The sequence below is a fragment of the Pyrus communis genome, chromosome 5 (assembly GCF_041283825.1).
Source record: "Pyrus communis isolate YQ-2024b chromosome 5, ASM4128382v1, whole genome shotgun sequence".
Taxonomy (NCBI): domain Eukaryota; kingdom Viridiplantae; phylum Streptophyta; class Magnoliopsida; order Rosales; family Rosaceae; genus Pyrus; species Pyrus communis.
Genome location: NC_142569.1, coordinates 14,296,118 through 14,313,827, shown reverse-complemented (window position 1 = coordinate 14,313,827; position 17,710 = coordinate 14,296,118). Strand labels below are relative to the sequence as shown.

Below are 17,710 nucleotides of genomic sequence, written 5' to 3'. Positions count from 1 at the left end.
CAATGAAGTGTAGAAATAAAAAAACCAATAATCAAACTTTGAACATAGTGTAAAAAATCAGAAAATATGAAAAACAAAAACATGAAAATAATGTAACCTCCATCTCCCTCTCAGCAATGCCTTGGATGAAATCTCCTCTTTCATTTTATAAAAAATGAACCCCAATAAATAACAAAAAAGGAATGATTTAAAAAAAAGGTGATACCAAGGATAGGATTAATAATCAGCGGAAATGAAACTGCTATAATAATAAAATAAAAAAATTGAAAGCGTAGACGAATGAAATCAAGTTGTTTGTTTGATTCGAAAAGCTAAAAAAAGTAGAAAAATCATCAATGACCTAAATCGACTAAACTAAAAAGATTTTGCAAAACCTAATTTAATCACCCTACATATCTAAACAATAATCGACTAAACTAAAAAGATTTTGCAAAACCTAATTTAATCACCCTACATATCTAAACAATAATATACGGTTTAGGGTTTTGTACGTTTTTCTTACGTAACGAAGATTCAAGAGACTAACAGCTTGATTTGTTGTAGAAGATATCAAAATTTCATATCAATCCTATGAAAGTTGCATACCTTATCGGCAAAGAGGGAAATGGAGGTTGCAGTACTTCGAATCAATGGAGTTCTACCTCATTTCTTGTTTGCACGCTTAAAACTAGGGTTTCTTCCTTTTTAAATTTATATTTAATTACCTTCCATATTTTATGCTTTTTGAATTTTATTTTTATGTTTAATATTAGTTAAAATCCACTTAAGCATCGATATCATTTAATGAATGAATATGAACATTTGGATGTTTTGTAATCTAAAGGTTTAAAAAAAATGTAAAAATATTATTCCTTGATCTGTCCATGTACATATATAAGCATTCGGTCTCTAACCATCGATATTCATTAAATGAAACTTTAATGGGTTTTAAATTATGATCGAAGTCTTTTGACATTGACATTGTAAACATCAACATTTTTGCATTTAAAACTTGACACAATTTTGTTTTTGTTTTTTTTTTTTTTTTTAATGTTTAATTTTCGGTCAGATTTTATATCACCCGTTAAGTATAATTAATTCATTTACTTTCCAGATTTTCATAAGATTAGTGAGGTCCAATAAATTTTTAATTATTTTGTAGGAAAAAAACAAACTATGATTCGTTAAACCAAAAAGTCTATTTAAAACCTATTTTGTGCAACTGAAGTCAGACTCGTCTTCCTGGTCGTCATCTTGTTCCTCTTAGCTAGTGTCACATATTTGAAGGGGGAAAAAAATCATTTTTTGAGTTATATAATTAGCTTCTTCATCAGGGGATTAATCAGGTTTGGCATAAATTAATGTCATCAGGCGGCGATCCTGATCCTGATGCACCAACCAACACAATTCCAGGTGCGTCATCCTCCGCCGCTAGCCGGCCGCGAGGCCGTCCTCGCGGAGCAAAGAGCAAGCCCAAGCCACCCATCATAATCACACAAGATACCCCAAACACGCTCACATCTCATATTTTTGAAGTTTCCTCCGGTTCAGACATTGTTGACTCGGTGAAGACCTACACCACCCGCCGTGGCCGAGGCGTTTGCGTGCTGAGCGGCAGCGGTGCAGTAACTAATGTCAACCTGCGCCAGCCAGCCACAGCAGTACTACCCGTCGGAAGTAGTAGTCCTGTCGTGGCGATGCACGGTCGGTTTGAAATTCTATCTCTCACCGGCACGTGCCTGCCTCCACCGGCCCCACCTGAAGCCAGTGGCTTGGCCTTATTTTTGGCTGGTGGGCAAGGACAGATTGTTGGAGGGAGTGTCGTGGGGCCCTTGAGGGCTTCAGGGCCTGTAATCTTGATTGTGGTTTCTTTTGCTAATGCAGCGTGTGATAGGTTGCCGCTGGAGGAGGAGGAGTAGGAGGCTCCACCGCCGCCATTGCAAGCGGCGGCTTTGCAATCTTTGGAAGTGACAGTCAGAGGCAGTGGTGGGGATGGTTATAGTTTGGGGGGCTTGAGAACTTTTCCTGGTGATGTATGTGGTTAGAATAGTGGGAGTAGTTAGATCTTGTGCCTCAAAGGACAAGAATGCATGGATTGTTCTTCAACGAGTTCATCTAATCAGTAAATCCATGTTCATATTGTAAAATCCATGCAGCTGACATTGTATAATTAATTTCTCATCTTTAATTTTCTAATTCTGTGAGATTTATAGAAAATTAATTTTCTACATAATGCATATAATGTTTCCATGAACTATTTTTCTTTCTAAAATCTAAGTAACAAATACATTTCCATCTGTTTAATTTTTGGATAAGTTGCAACATTGGACCTTGAAGTTCGGTCCTATAGGAGTTTTGGTTACTAAACTAAAGATATGTGATTGTTAATTGGTCCCTAAACTTGTTAAAGCACGTGTTCAAAAAAAAAAAAAAAAAAAAAACTTGTTATCTTTTTGTGCTTTGTTAGAACTTCTGTCTTTTAACTGCCCTACCAATCTCTTCCATAACAACTAACAAATTAACTTACTAACACTATCATTTGTAATAATAATAATAATAATAATAATAATAATAAAGAAGGTACGGGCGATACATCTAATAAGGAAACCACTTACCTAGCTACTTGTTTCTTCTTACAACAGAGATGGACTTACATTTAACGAGTTTACTGTCATAGTAGTAACCTAGTCTAATAATATATATGCTTTTTAGTCAAAATGGTCCCTGAGATTTGTTTAACACATAACATTGGTCTTTGAAATTTAAAATCAATAGAAATAGTCCCTGAGATTATCCACCATCCATTATTTTGATCATTCCGTTAAAAAACTCCATTAAGTTGAGGATATAACACATAACTTTAGTCCCTGAGATTTGCATAACACATAACTTTGGTCCCTGAGATTGTCCACCATCCATCATTTTGGTCATTTCGTTAAAAAGCTCAGGGACCACTTAACGGAGTTTTTTAATGGAAGGACCAAAATAATGGATGGTGGACAATCTTAGGGACCACTTCTATTGATTTTAAATCTTAGGGACCATTTTGGCTAAAAAGCATAATATAGATCATGTGTAAGTCTCTCTATGCATAGCATTGCATTGTTGAACCGAAACGTCATAATAGCTATGAACCCGTTTCATGTAAGTTGCTCTCAAATCAAACTAATTACTTATAGAAAGTGATGTATGTCATGTACTATATTGTTGATAAGGCAACATGTGAAGGTATTTAGTTATTGAAAGTGTTGTCTAAACGACTTTCTGGACCTTGCCATCGATGGGTGAACACTCAAACAATTAATCTTCTGCAAAGAAAACGACCAAACTACACAATAGCAAACGCACAGCAAAAATCACAAGAATTTATAGAGGTTCGGCAATGTGTTATTCCGTGATCCCACACCCTCCATAGACACAGGGGCACAAATTTTCATTAGAAGCAAATAACAAGTTTTGTTGACTAGAACGTTCTCAAACTTTTAGGTTTTGATCTCTCTCACATTCTTCAAGTGTTTCCCTTGTATGTGTAATAATTTCTTATAAGGTCCTATCATGTGTCATAGGCCCTAGTTATTTTTTACGCATAATATAACGAAGATTATCTATTTAAATTATATTTTGTATATCATATGACATGGTTGTTGATGATTAAGTTATTATTTAAGTGTTTATTAACTTGCTTATTTTTTTATTGGTAACACATTACATGATTTACAAATTTGGCGTAAAAACTTGGTCTACCTGACATTATCCATTACAATATGAATCACAAAATATTCAAAAAACTAAAAAGAAACAAAAAAATCACGTGAATTAGGCACTCTAGAAATTGAAAATCTAGACACTCAAGCGGACAAAAATGTACTCATCTTATAATAAGGTCATGTAATGAGTGAAAACAAAAATAAAAAACTAAAAACGAAATGGTTACCAAACGATTGTTTAATTTACATGGAATGGAATAGTAAGGTTGTTCGCAGCAACAAAAATGGGTGAATACTTAATAATGGTGAGATATCTGCCAGGCATTCAATGAACAAAACAAAAGCTTAAGTGATTGAATCGTTTGATATGTTATTGGTTTCGATACGAGGTTTAAAGCTTAAGTGGTTGAAAATATCTCTTGTATTCGACATTCAATATTTAATTATCCAACCACAATATCGCTTGTATATAAAGGTTCAATTACAAACAAACGTTTTATTTGTCATGGATTTGAATTTTCTTTTATCCTAGAGTGTGATCATGTTTCCACACCCAACATAGCATGTTTTTAATTAATCGTTTGATTTTCCTTGGGTTAAATAGCTAGATGTGTGCTTCATAGTTCTAATGACCAATTTAAGATTGCTACGTATTTAAAACGTGAACTAAGCTTGCCTCGTAATAATGATGGTTAAGAGGAACTTGACCCACCTCCACCCACCCACCCAAAGAGTTTATAGTCGAAATGTCAAGTCAATACCACATGTTTGCTTCCCCACTCCTTTAATATGACCATACAAAATGAAAAACGTGTTATCTTTTCTCTTTCAAATATTTAAAATACAGTATAGGTAACAACTACTACAAGTGTCAATTGCGAATAAGGTAGATAGGATATGTATCTCATCTCACCTAGAAATTGAGTATACATTAAATCGGCACATGATCGAAGTTGTCTATCAGTCATCTTTGGCTTCTGCAAACTCATAAATTGTGCGGGTATCTGAAAAAAAAACACTTTTCACTCTACAACCAAACAAACTAACGACGCAGAATATTTCCAATGTGGAAGTGTTTTTTAGGTTTCTCACTCATTTCTCATGCTACTACTTGTTTTCGTTTCGTAAGATAACCCAAAGCTTTTTTGGTATGCAACCTCTTCATCATCTTATCAACTTATAGGCCCTTCAATTAATACCATAACTTATCTTGTACTTTTGGTGCCTCAAAGGGTCAATAAAGGGGTGGTTCTCACTAGAATTTTGATAGGCTTGTATAAGAGAGTTTTCAATGCTTGTTCCTATTCACCGTTTAATTCCTACAATTAGAGACAACTGGCCTCGAATACACTAGATTTTAAGTCCCTTAAATATAGGGACACATGATAGGATTTTTAATACCTACACAAATAGGATTAAAATCACTGAAAATACTTGTACAAGTTAATCGTAGTATAATTGCTCATGTAAGGTCGTTATCCCCAAAGATTGTTTGACTAATTTGTAATTAAATTAACTCTTAATTCATTATTAAAACAGATTTTTATCAAAGATTTGAGATTTTGGAATTTTAAAAGATTAAATTATCAATAAAAGAAATTTGAAAGTTTGAAAATAATGGCAGCAAAAAGGAAAAACGTTTTTAGAATTAAAACAATCATGAGAAAGACTAGGGTTTAGGCATCACCGTTAACAATTATATGCAATTCTATCAACTACTTATGAATTTCCGCATACATGCTTTGAAGGTTAGGTTCTCCTAATGCATATTTTCCTCGCGATGTTCAAGCGAAAACATATGTCTAACATGCAATCCATCTGTGATATTCAAATCAAATATAAACATGCAAGACTCCTTAAGTTTTGTGAAAACTCTTTCAAAAAAAACCATGTAACCCTTAAAAGCGTGATGTTCACCTGTGAACTTACAATTACTAATAACAAGAAGCCCTCCTCAATTTCAGGGCAATGTTACAACATAAATTGAATCAAATTACTTGTCTAATTACCCTAATGGTTTAAGTCAATTAGATAGTTTATACTGGTGATTAATAATTCAAAGCAAGCATGCATCCATTCATAAGCAAATTAATAAAATCACATATTCATGCTAAGGCTTATTGTCTAACCCTAGAAAAAGAAAATTAGTTACGCATACTCATAATAAATACTAGAGAAAATATTATTATTAAGAAAAAGATCGAAAACACCTTAAAGTAAAAGTCTGAAAATCTTCAAGAATCCTAGCCAATATTCTTTTCTCCCAAACGCGCATAAAGGTGCCCCCCTTATGGCCGGCTAAAAACCTTATTTGTAAGCATTCCAATTATCCCTAGTAAAAGTCTTAGGGTTTGGCTAGGAAACCAAATAATAATAAACTAAACTAGAAATAAAAACCCAATTAGGATAGGAAAATCTGTACTATAACTGTCCAGCCACATTTTGACCCTAAAACTCCTCCAAATCTGGCCCATGATAGTTTTTTTTAAAAGATTAGAACAATCTAAACACATCTCCATAAGGGGCCGAATTCAAAATAGGTATTCTTGGGCTCCAAAACTCGCAATCAAGCCCAAAATGTCACTTTTCCAGCACCGCACACTGCTAATTTATTTTGTTGCCATAAAATAACCGTATGGTGGAAAAATATGATATTTTTGACAAAATCAAGCTCAACGACTCATAAACATCCTCCAACTGGAATTACTCCAAAATTCATCCATTTGACTACGTTCCGCCCCAGAGGAAGTTGAAAGTCCTCTATTGAAAATACACTTCAAAGTATTAAAATTCTTCCAAAATAATAACCAAAATAAATTAAGATTAGGGAAAAATATATGATATAAAAGTGACTCATTAACTCACTAGGTACAGAAGGCAAGTTCCTACAAATAGGGAATGTATAGAGACAGAAATGGTTGAGCTCAAGGGGTATTTTGAGTGGGAATCAGGCCCACGCATGTGAAAGCCGTACATCAGCTGTTTCTTAACTCTCTCAATACTCACGGGTACCCATTCTCGCCAGACAGTTATTGATGCAGTTGTAGGTATGGGTCTTGTTTGCATCATAAATGATGCACCGATTACCTGCTGAGGCATTCCTGTTGAAGCATGTGAACCAACCCCAAACAAGTGGAAGCCACAACACATGGCGACTACTTATTGGCTATTCATAATGTAGGACTTTCAACTTCATCTTGAGCAAAAAGTGGCCAAACAAATGAATTTCAGAGTAATTCCAATTGGAAGATGTTTGTTTTTTTTTTAGCTTGATCATGTCAAAGTTTTATATTTTTCTACCAAGTCGATAATTTATGGCTATGAAATAAATGAGCAGCGCGCAGTGTTGTCAAGTGATGTTTTGGGCTTTTTGGTGTCCAAGATGATGTCTTTTGAGGCCTTTTGCAATTATGCTCGAGACATCTCTTTAATTCAAGTCAATTTCAGGACATCTCTTTAATCCAAGATGATGTCTTTTGGGTTTGTGGCCTTCTGCAATGTCAAACGGTACCTCCAAGTAAGGTTCTAAAAGACGTTAAGCGCTAGTTGGACGACGGGCTGGGGCCTAGCACCTAGGTAGTAAGTGAGGTCTAGGCGAGCGCCTAGACAAACTAGGCAGATTTAATTAAATCTATTATATTTCGTGTAAATAAGTGTATGTTTATACTTAAAATATATATAATTTCATCATAAACTACAAAATAGAGTGACATATATACTATGAGCTAAAAATTTTTATGAAAACATGGGGAACAAGCATATAATGTGTGTTCATTTAAGTATTTAACAAGTCTCCTACAATTTATTGGAAAAAATAAAATGCAAAATGAAAGTTATCTATTTTCTGTCTAAGTGAGTCGTAACCTAAGCGGGTGTCTGGGTGGTCTAGGCAAGTGCCTCAGAGGTCTAGGCGAGCACCTCAGTAGGTCTAGGTGTCATTTCTTAATTTTCAAATGTCTAGGCATTAATCGAAGCGGTGGTCAGCCGCCTAACGCCTAGGCGGGGTCTAGGTGGCCGTAGGTGGGAATTTTTAGAACAGTGCCTCCAAGTAGTGTTTGAGTCGATGGCCATTTACTTTAAACTCGAAACATGTCTCCCCTTTTTTAATATCCACAGCTCCATATGGATAAACTTTAGTAGGGACCCTACCTTCCAAATTTTAATTTTCTAGGGAACAACTTCAACCTTGAATTCAAAAACATGAACCTTCTGACCTGGCTAAAACGATTTTCAAAGAATTGTGCTGTCGTGGAATGCTTTTGTTTTTTATTTGTATATCTTTGCACTCTCATAAGCATCATTCCAGAGTTCTTCCAACTCATTCAACTGCAATTTTATTTTTTCTCCAGCTATATCATACGTATAATTAAACTCCTTAATAGCCCAATAAGCCTTATATTCAAGCTCTATAGGTAGATGGCATGCCTTACCATAAACGAGCTAAAAGGGAGACATCCTAATCAGCCTTTTAAACGCTGTTATATAAGCCCATAAAGCATCATTCAAATTAAAGTTCTAGTCTTTGCATGTGGCATTGATTGTTTTCTCTAAAATGCACTTAATCTCCCTATTAGAAACTTTAACCTACCCAGAAGTTTAAGGGTGGTATGCAGTGGCCACCCAATGAGTAATCCCATATTTAATAAATAGTGCAGCAAACTGTTTATTTAAAAAATGTTTTCCCCCATCATTGATAATTTGCCTAGGTGTCCCAAAACGTGGAAAAATAATGCCTTGGAAGAATTTCAGTACCACAAATCCCTAATTTGTTGGTGCTGAGATGGGCTCAACCCACTTAGAAACATATTCAATTGCCACCAATATGTATTGATTTCCATTGGATGATGAGAATGGTCATATAAATTCAATGCCCCAAACATCGAATAATTCAACCACCAAAATATTTTGTTGTGGCAATTCATTCCTCTTAAACTGATTTCCCACTCGTTGACATCTATCATAAGCATGGCACCAAACATGGGCATCTTTGTAAATAGTAGGCTAATACATTGTAATATTTTAGCTGCTATTTGTTTTACCCCAAAATGATCACCACAAGCATGCTGATGCGCAAACGTCAGAACACTTTCATGTTCTTCTGCAGTAATGCACCTATGAATAATCTGGTCTGGGCAATACTTGTATAAGTAAGGCTCATCCCAAAAATAATACTTAATGATAGCTAAAAACTTTTTCTTTTGCTGGAAAGTCATATCTAGCTGCAAAATACCCTTAGCCAAATAATTTTCAGTATCTACAAATCACAGAGTAGTACTGCTAATGGCTATAAGTTGTTAATCGAGAAAACTCTCATTGAAGGGAAGTAAATCTTCCTCTACAGAGCTGGTGCTAACCAGCCTGGATAAATGATTAGCCATAACATTTTCGCTGTTCTTTTTATCTCGAATTTCTAAATCAAATTATTACATAAGCAAAACCCAACGAATTAACCTTGGCTTAGCATCTTTTTTAGACAACAAATATTTCAATGCAGCGTGGTTTGTGTAAATTATAACCTTAGCCCCAACCAAGTAGAATCGAAACTTTTCCAATGCAAATACAACTGCCAATAACTCCTTTTCAGTGGTTGCATAATTCAACTGTGAATCATTTAAGGCTCTACTAACATAGTAGATGACTTGAGGAAACTTATCTTTTCTCTATCCAAGAATTGCCCCAATTGCATAATCAGAAGCATCACAAATTAACTCGAATGCCAAACTCCAATTAGGTACGGCAATGATAAGAGCTGAAGTTAAGAATGTCTTCAACTTGTTGACTGCCTCTAAAAAATATGCATCAAAATTAAATGGGGCATCCTTTGCAAGAAGGTTGCACAAAGGATGGCTAATCTTGGAGAAATCCTTGATAAACTGTCGATAAAATTCAACATGCCCCAAGAATGATCGAATGCTTTTGAACTCCTTTATTTGAAACTAGGTGTCCCAAAACAATGCCTTGCTTTACCATGAAGTGACACTTTTTCCAATTTAAAATTAAGTTTGTTTCTTGACACCTTTCAAGAACGTGAGATAAATTTTGTAGACAAAGATCAAAACAATCCCCAAAAACAGAGAAGTCATCCATGAATACTTCAACAATTTTTTCAACCAAACCTGAAAATATGCTCATCATGGACCATTGAAATGTTGCGGGTGCATTACATAACCCAATTAACATTCTCCTATACGCAAAATTAACAAAGGGACAAGTGAAACTATTTTTTCTTGATCCTCGAGTGCAATTGGAATCTGATTATACCCAGAATACCCATCTAGAAAACAATAAATGCATGCCCAGCTAATCTTTTCCAGCATTTGATCAATGAAAGGCAATGAAAAATGGTATTTTCTAGTACTCCTTACATTAGGCTTCCTGTAGTCCACAAACATTCTCCAATCCCTAGTCAATTGTATAGGAGCTAACTCATTATTATCATTTTTCACCACTATAAGTCATGTACGCTTAGGCACAATTTGTGTAGGACTAACCTATTTACTATTATAAATTGGTTAAATCATACCTACATCAAGGAGTTTCATTACTTCATTGCGCACCACTTCCTTCATAATAGGATTTAACCGTCTTTGAGCATCAACTGTAGGCCTAACATCATCCTCCATCAATATTCTGTGCATGCAAAATTACTAGGCTTATGCCTTTAATACCAGCAATAGTCCACCTCAATGCATCTTGGTATTTTCTCAAAACATGTAGCAACTTTTCCTCTTGTGTACCTGTCAAATCTGAAGCAACAATAACTATCATCAGCTCCAAGATGTGCATATTTTAAATGTTCTGGTAATGGTTTTACTACAGTTTTGGTGGCTGCAATTTAGAAGGCTTTAGGGGCGTTTTTGGCTCTCCAAGGCTTTCGTAAACATGCCTCCAATGTGGTAATTAGGCTGGTATGTTGTCCAATGTTATCACATACTCGAAAATGTCCTCATCTTCTGTTTCTGTTGCATCTAAGCCATGTAAAACACTCAATAAAGGATCAAATCACAATCTGGTCATAATTTCTGCATGAATAACACATTATAACACATCTGCCCGCACATACTCTTGATGGCCTTCTAGGAGTTTTGCAGCTTCGAATAGGCTAAAAACCATAGGTTGGTCTTGAACCCTCAAAGTTAAAGTGCTAACTCCACGTCAATCAATGTTCGGGCTGTAGCCATAAATGGTCTTCCCAAAATAATTGGTGTTTGCAAGTCTTCATCCATGTCCAAAACCATAAAATTTGTCGAAGATTTGATAATTAAATCATCAATGATTCCCTTTGGATAAGTAATGGAACGATCTGTTAGCTGTAGAATAATTGATGTAGGCTTTAGATCTTCTTGTCCCAATCTCTGAAAAACAGAATAATGCATTAAATTAATACTAGCACCTAAATCAATTAATGCACGTTTAAAATCAGAATATCCAATAGTACAAGAAATTGTAAAACTTCCTAGATCCTTCTTTGTGGGTGGCAGTTTGTGATGTAGAATTGCATTGCATTGTTCAGTAAGAACAACTTTTTCAAAATCAACCAGCTTCTTTTTGTGTGTGCAAACATCCTTCACAAATTTGGCGTATGACGAAATGTTTTTTATTGCATCAAGTAGTGGAAGGTTAATTTGAACTTTAGCTAAAGTCTGCATGAAATCCCACAATTGCTGTCCTTTGCTTTAGGTTTCAAACGTTCCGAATATGGAATCAGGGCCTCATAAACATGTTATGGGTGTTTTTCTGGTGATGTATTGTGTTTGGCAGCTTGTTGTGCTATGCAATAACAAATTATGCAAGCTTTGCTCCAGATACTGCAGAATTTTCTGCATATTTTGCAGCAGATTTTGCATAATTTTTTGCAAAATTTTCTTCATTTTTTGCATTTTCATAATTATCATAACTTTCACCACAATGCAAAATTCTGATAACACTGCATTCTTCTGAACCCTGTGGATTAGGGACTATTTGGCTAGTAAATTTCCCTTTCTCTCTTCCTGTGATATGACTTGCTAACTAGCCAAATTGTTTTTCCAAATTTTGAATTAAAGCTTGTACATTATGCATATTCTAATCATTTTTGTCTGTGTATGCTTTTGTAAACTGTATAAACATTTGAAATGTGTCCTCCAATAACTGTTTGGGCTACACAACTGGCTGATGCTGCTGATTTCCTCCCCATTTCATACTTGGGTGATCCCTTCAACCTGGGTTATAAAAATTTGAATATGGCTCATTTCTGGGCCTTTGGTAATTATTAAATGTGTTAACTTGCTTTGCTACAAGCTATGGATATACATTCTTATGTGGGCATCCCAAATATTTGGTGTGGGTAAGTTACAAATGCTGCAAACTGCTGCAGTAAGTGGTTGTTGCTGCATAGGTGCAGAAATCTGCTGCATAAGCAAGTTAAATCTTGAATCGTATTTTTTTTTTTTTCCATATTCTCAATTTGGGCTGACATGTGTGGATATCCACTTAATAATTTGAAAACACCCCTTTTTTTTGGAGAATTCTCGACTGCCCATTGCTGAGATTCAATGGCCATCATATCAATTATCAAATAATTCAAATGCCTCCTAGTTGATTTGTTTGCTAATGATCCCCACCTAATGCATTAACATGACTTTTGGATGTAGGATTAAGGCCATCAAAAAAAAATGTTCATCTGTGCATCAGAATCAATATTAGCATGTGGACATTTTGTGAAGTCTAGATTTTTGTATGGCTTCCCTTGTCAAATGTTGTAAATTGTACCACATACGCTCTAATTAGATTCAGGGTTAAAATGCTACCTTGGGATCTTGCTGCTAGAAATATATCATTTCAAGAGCTTAACTTCTTACAACAAAGGTTTGTTCATACATATGCAATTCACGCCATTATCTCTAGTTGATTCTGTCAAATGGTTCTATCTAGTCAAAACTTCTCGCTGCTTTCATATGAGCTGGGCACTTACTTTAAGACAACCTACATGGGTTATCTAACAGTTTTTTTTTTCCTGAAAATGGATTTTTAAACCTAGATCTTTTCAAATTGCTTTTACACATGACACATGGCTTTTCTTGTCCCCTTTATTATCTGAAACTCAGCCCTTTTTTATAAAGATTATGCTAGGGTTCATTTGGGTTTTGGGGTTTGAGATTGGAAAATTTTTTGAGAGTTTTATTTTCATTTCCATCTCAAATCTCCTAGGAGCATAAGGCATATTTTATGGGTAATGTTCTTCATCGAATATTTCTAAATCTATCTTTAAAATTGCTTGCTGAAATTCGTTTTACATGCTCATTTGTTTTGGCTAGGAGTTTTAAATTTTCAGAAAATAGTTGATTTTAACTTTAAGCTACCTCTTGTGTTCTTCATTCAACCCCTAGCCACAAAACCATGTTCATGCATCAAACACGCAATCATTGCATATTGGGGTAGCATTGTCTTCATGCTTCTGTTTTATTTTGGGGGTCAAGTTCTTCAAGTTTGAAATCTTTAAACTGGCCCCATTATCGGATTCTTATCAGTTTTGTATTTGAACTGTTTGACTGATGAAACTGACTAGTCATTGAATCCATATTGCACAGTATCATCGTTTCATATCATGTGCATTTGTTGGTGTTGGTCTCAGTGCTACAAGGTGAAGAGTTCAGGAGGAACTGCCATCTTGTAAAGACTAAAAACAACACATTTTCGATGCCACATGGTGAGTGAAGAGCTCAAGAGCAGTTGCCACTTCGTGAAAACCGAAGGAACCCATCTTGTGTAAGGCAAGGTTGCACAAAGGTAAAGCTGCTCCGTAGATAGGGATCTAGGAATTGAGCTTGTGTGATCTTTCTATGAACCTTATTTACACTAGTGGATTGGACTCAATGGAAAGTCCCCGGTTTTAACCCAGAGGTGGGGTTTTCCAATCAAAAACTTCTTGTATTCTTTGTCTCTTAAACTTGTTCACATATCTTGTTTACTTGCATATGCTTCGTGAATCATTTGAATTGTTATTTGATATGTGTTAGAGACTAAGTTCACATTACATATTATGAGCAATGAACTGAATTGTTGTTGACTAGGACAAGTTGTAGTGAACTAAGTTTGATTCGTAGATTTGCATTTGATTAACTGACGAATCTGTACTTAGTTGACTGGTGAGCTTGACTAGTCAATTCAGCATACTTTAATTCATAATTGCCTTGTCATTGTTGTTCACATAATTAACTAATGTGTAAATGTGTTCAAGTTTAGCAATTATAGTTGTGAAACTAATCTGGGCAGACTCTGGTTAGTTGAGCATATTGGTCAGTTTGGTTTTGTTCTTGCAACTGCACTTTTTTCATTTACTAACTTGTAACTAGTTAACTAGCTCATTTAACTAGTCTACTTGCAAAGTTAAATTTTTATTTGCAGAATAATCTACCTAGTACCCAATTTCACATTTTGTGTACATCTCTGTATATCTCTCCCACGCTTCATGAAACTCTTCATTCGGCTTCTGAATGAATGTCATAATTTTCCTCTTGTAGTTCTATGTTCTGGATACTGGGTAATATTTGTTCAAGAACTTTGTATATAATTGTTTCCAAGTAGTACTGCTATTAGCTAAAAGAGTGAATAACCATGTTTCCGTCTTATCCTTTAAAGTGAAAGGAAAAAGACGTAGCTTGATGGCCTTGGCAGAAAAACCCCTGATTAAAATATTTTTGTAGTCGCAATGCGATGTGTATGTTTGCATCCTCGTTTGGTAGCCCACGAAAAGTTGGTAAAATTTCAATCATATGGTGCTTAATCTCAAAGTCATCGCCCTCTTGTTGTGCGGGATACATACTACAATTCGAACATCGTTTGCATGAGTAGCCAATGACTCTCTAAGTGGCCTACTTGCTTCAGGCTACCGCAATGCTATTGTAACATTTTTGTCCACAAAATCAGTAAACAAATCATGTAGAAAAGTGCCCTGCAGTGAATAGTCCCACAAAAAATTAGTTTCTCGTCGCTGACGACGCAATGTGCATTCTAGTTCTGGAACAAATTGTGCAATCTGGGCAGTTTCTGATCTAGTGCTGACCATGTAATGATTTCAGCTATCTGCCAAATAACAAAAATTAAGATTAATTTTTTTTACAAAGCATTAATAAAGAATATTATAAAAACAAATTAGTTAGAACAATCCCCAGCGTCGGCTCTAATTTCTTGATAGGATTTTTAGTACTTGCGCAAATAGGGTTAAAATCAATGAAAATACTTGCAAGAATACAAGATAATCGTAGTATAATTACTCTTGCAGCGTCGTTGTCCCCAAAGATTGTTTGACTAATTTGTAATTAAATTAACTCTTAATTGATTATTAAAAAGAATTTTATCAAAGATTTTAGATTTTAGGATTTTAAAAGATTAAATTAACAATAAAAGAAATCTAAAAGTCTAAAAATAATGGTAGCAAAGAAGAAAACCATTTTTAGAATTAAATAATTATGAGCAGGGTTCTAAAAACATTAGGCGATAGTTGGGCAGCAAGCAGGGGCGTAGCGCCTAGTCGGATTTATGTAAATTTATTATATATTTGGTAAATAAGTGTCCATTTACACTTAAAAAACAAAAAACTATACTTGTATGGATAATAAAATAATGATAAAATGCAAAAATAGAAGTAGAAGAATATACAAAGTACATCCATCCAACAAGTTCAATATTTAAAAACTAATAAGTATATAATCATAATGAGGAGTATTCTTGGATGATAGACTAAATTATTCTTGTTCATGATCCTTGCATTGGATTGGACATAGACTAAATTATTTAACCTTGTTGTATCTAGTTTATTTCTTTTCTTAGTATGTATCCCCTCAAAAGTGGTCAATTCATTTCACAATTGGATGAACTTGTAGTCAATCCATCCTTTGCAAATTAGGTACAACATTTCCATAAGTATGCAAATTAGGTACAACATTTCCATAAGTATACCACCATGAAACTAAAAACGAAAAAAACACACAATTAATAAATATTTATGAAAAAAAAAAGAAAAAAAAAAACCTCTTAGGACCACCTAGGAGCCGCCTAGCTCTAGATCAATTTTTCGAAATGATTTGCCCTGAATCGCGGCAGGCCTTCACCACCTAGTGCCTAGGCGGCCACTTAAGCCGATTTTTAGAACACTGATTATGAGAGAGACTAGGGTTTAGCCATACCATTAACAATCCTATGCAATTCTATCAACTACATATGAATTTCCACATACATGCCTTGAAGGTTAGGTTTTCCTCATGCATATTTTCGTCATGATGCTCAAGTGAAAATGTATATCTAACATGCAATCCATTTGTGATGTTCAGATCAAATATAAACATGTAAGACTCATTAAGTTTTGTGAAAGCCCTCTGAAAAATCATGTAACCATTAAGAGCGTGATGTTTGCCTTGAATGAACTTACAATTACTAATCACAAGAAGCCCTCCTCAATTTTAGGGTGATGTTTCTAACAGAAATTGCATGAAATTACTTGTCTAATTACCCATGTTTCTAACAGAAATTGCATGAAATTACTTGTCTAATAACCCTAATGGTGGCCAATCACTAAGTCAATTAGATAGTTTATACCGGTGATTAATAATTCAAAGCAAACATGCATCCATTCATAAGCAAATGAATAAAATCACATATTCATGCTAAGGCTTATGGCCTAACCCTAGTAAAAGAAAATTAGTTACGCATACTCATAATAATACTAGAGAAAATATTATTATTAAGAAATAGATCGAAAACACCTTAAAGTAAAAGTCTGAAAGTCTAAAAATCTTCAAGAACCCTAGCCAAAGTTATTTTCTCCCAAACGCGCATAAAGTGACACACCCCGACCTAAATTAGGGCATGTTGACCGTCACGTGAAAGTGACGTAACCATGTGCACAGTGTGGAAGCAAAATGATATAGGTAAATACGAATAAATAAAACCAAACTACTAAAAGTACTAGCTAAAATAAGGTGATAGTGCAAGATTAAGTGTGAAATACACAATCAAAGCATAAATAGCCTAAGTGCAATCCAACCCAAAACATAAGTCTAAGTTCCTAATTGGTTTCAAAATATTAGGGACTTAACATAAATGGTCCACATCCAAAGTAAAACCATATGACTCTACACAACGTCGAAGGGCAATTTAGTCCTTCACGCCATTGAGGATAACATAATTCAGGACGGGTTGTCACATAAAGGAACTCTCCTTATGGCAGGCTAAAAACCTTATTTGTATTACATAAGCATTCCAATTATCCCTAATAAAAGTCTTAGGGTTTGACTAGGAAACCAAATAATAATAAACTAAACTAGAAATAAAAATCCAATTAGAATAGGAAAATCTGTACTGTAACTGTCCAATCATGTTTTAACCCTAAAGCTCCTCCAAATCTGGCCCAGGATAGCTTGTGTTAAAGATTATAACAATCTGAACACATCTTCAGAAGGCACCGAATCCAAAATAGGTCATCTTGGGCTCCAAAACTCACAATCAAGCCAGAAATGTCAACTTTCCAGCATCGCGCACTGCTCCTTTTTTATGTTGCCATAAAATAACCGCATGGTGGAAAAATATGATATTTTGATACAATCAAGCTCAGCAACTCATGAACATCCTCCAGCTCGAATTACTCCAAAATTCATCCATTTGATTACATTTCGTCCCAAAGGAAATCTAAAGTCCTATATTGAAAATACACTTCAAAGTATCAAACTTCTTCCAAAATAATAACCAAAATAAACTAATATTAGGGAAAAATATATGATATAAAAGTGACTCATCAAGTCACTAGGTACAAAAGGCAAGTTCCCACAAATATGGATTGTATAGAGACAGGTAGAGCTCAAGGGGTATTTTGAGCTGGAAATCAGGCCCATGCATGTGAAAGCCGTACATCAGCCGTTTCTTAACTCTCTCAATATTCGTGGGTACCCATTGCTCGCCAGACAGTTATTGATGCAGTTGTAGGTATGGGTCTCATTTGTATCATAAATAATGCACCGATTACCTGCTGAGGCATTCATGCCAAAGCA

The 17,710-nt window shown here is 34.9% G+C and overlaps 1 protein-coding gene across 1 annotated transcript; it reads left to right on the top strand.

The window, feature by feature from the left end:
* The first annotated feature begins 1,160 nt into the window (after nucleotides 1–1,160).
* LOC137726995 (AT-hook motif nuclear-localized protein 27) lies at nucleotides 1,161–2,212 on the top strand. Its single transcript, XM_068465948.2, has one exon. It carries the CDS (start codon nucleotides 1,341–1,343, stop codon nucleotides 1,896–1,898), a length of 558 nt encoding a protein of 185 aa, XP_068322049.2. The 5' UTR covers nucleotides 1,161–1,340; the 3' UTR covers nucleotides 1,899–2,212.
* The last annotated feature ends 15,498 nt before the right edge of the window (nucleotides 2,213–17,710 follow it).

Coding starts and splice junctions, on each gene's coding strand:
- LOC137726995 (XM_068465948.2), top strand. CDS start 1,341: ATGTCATCAGGCGGCGATCCTGATCCTGATGCACCAACCAACACAATT.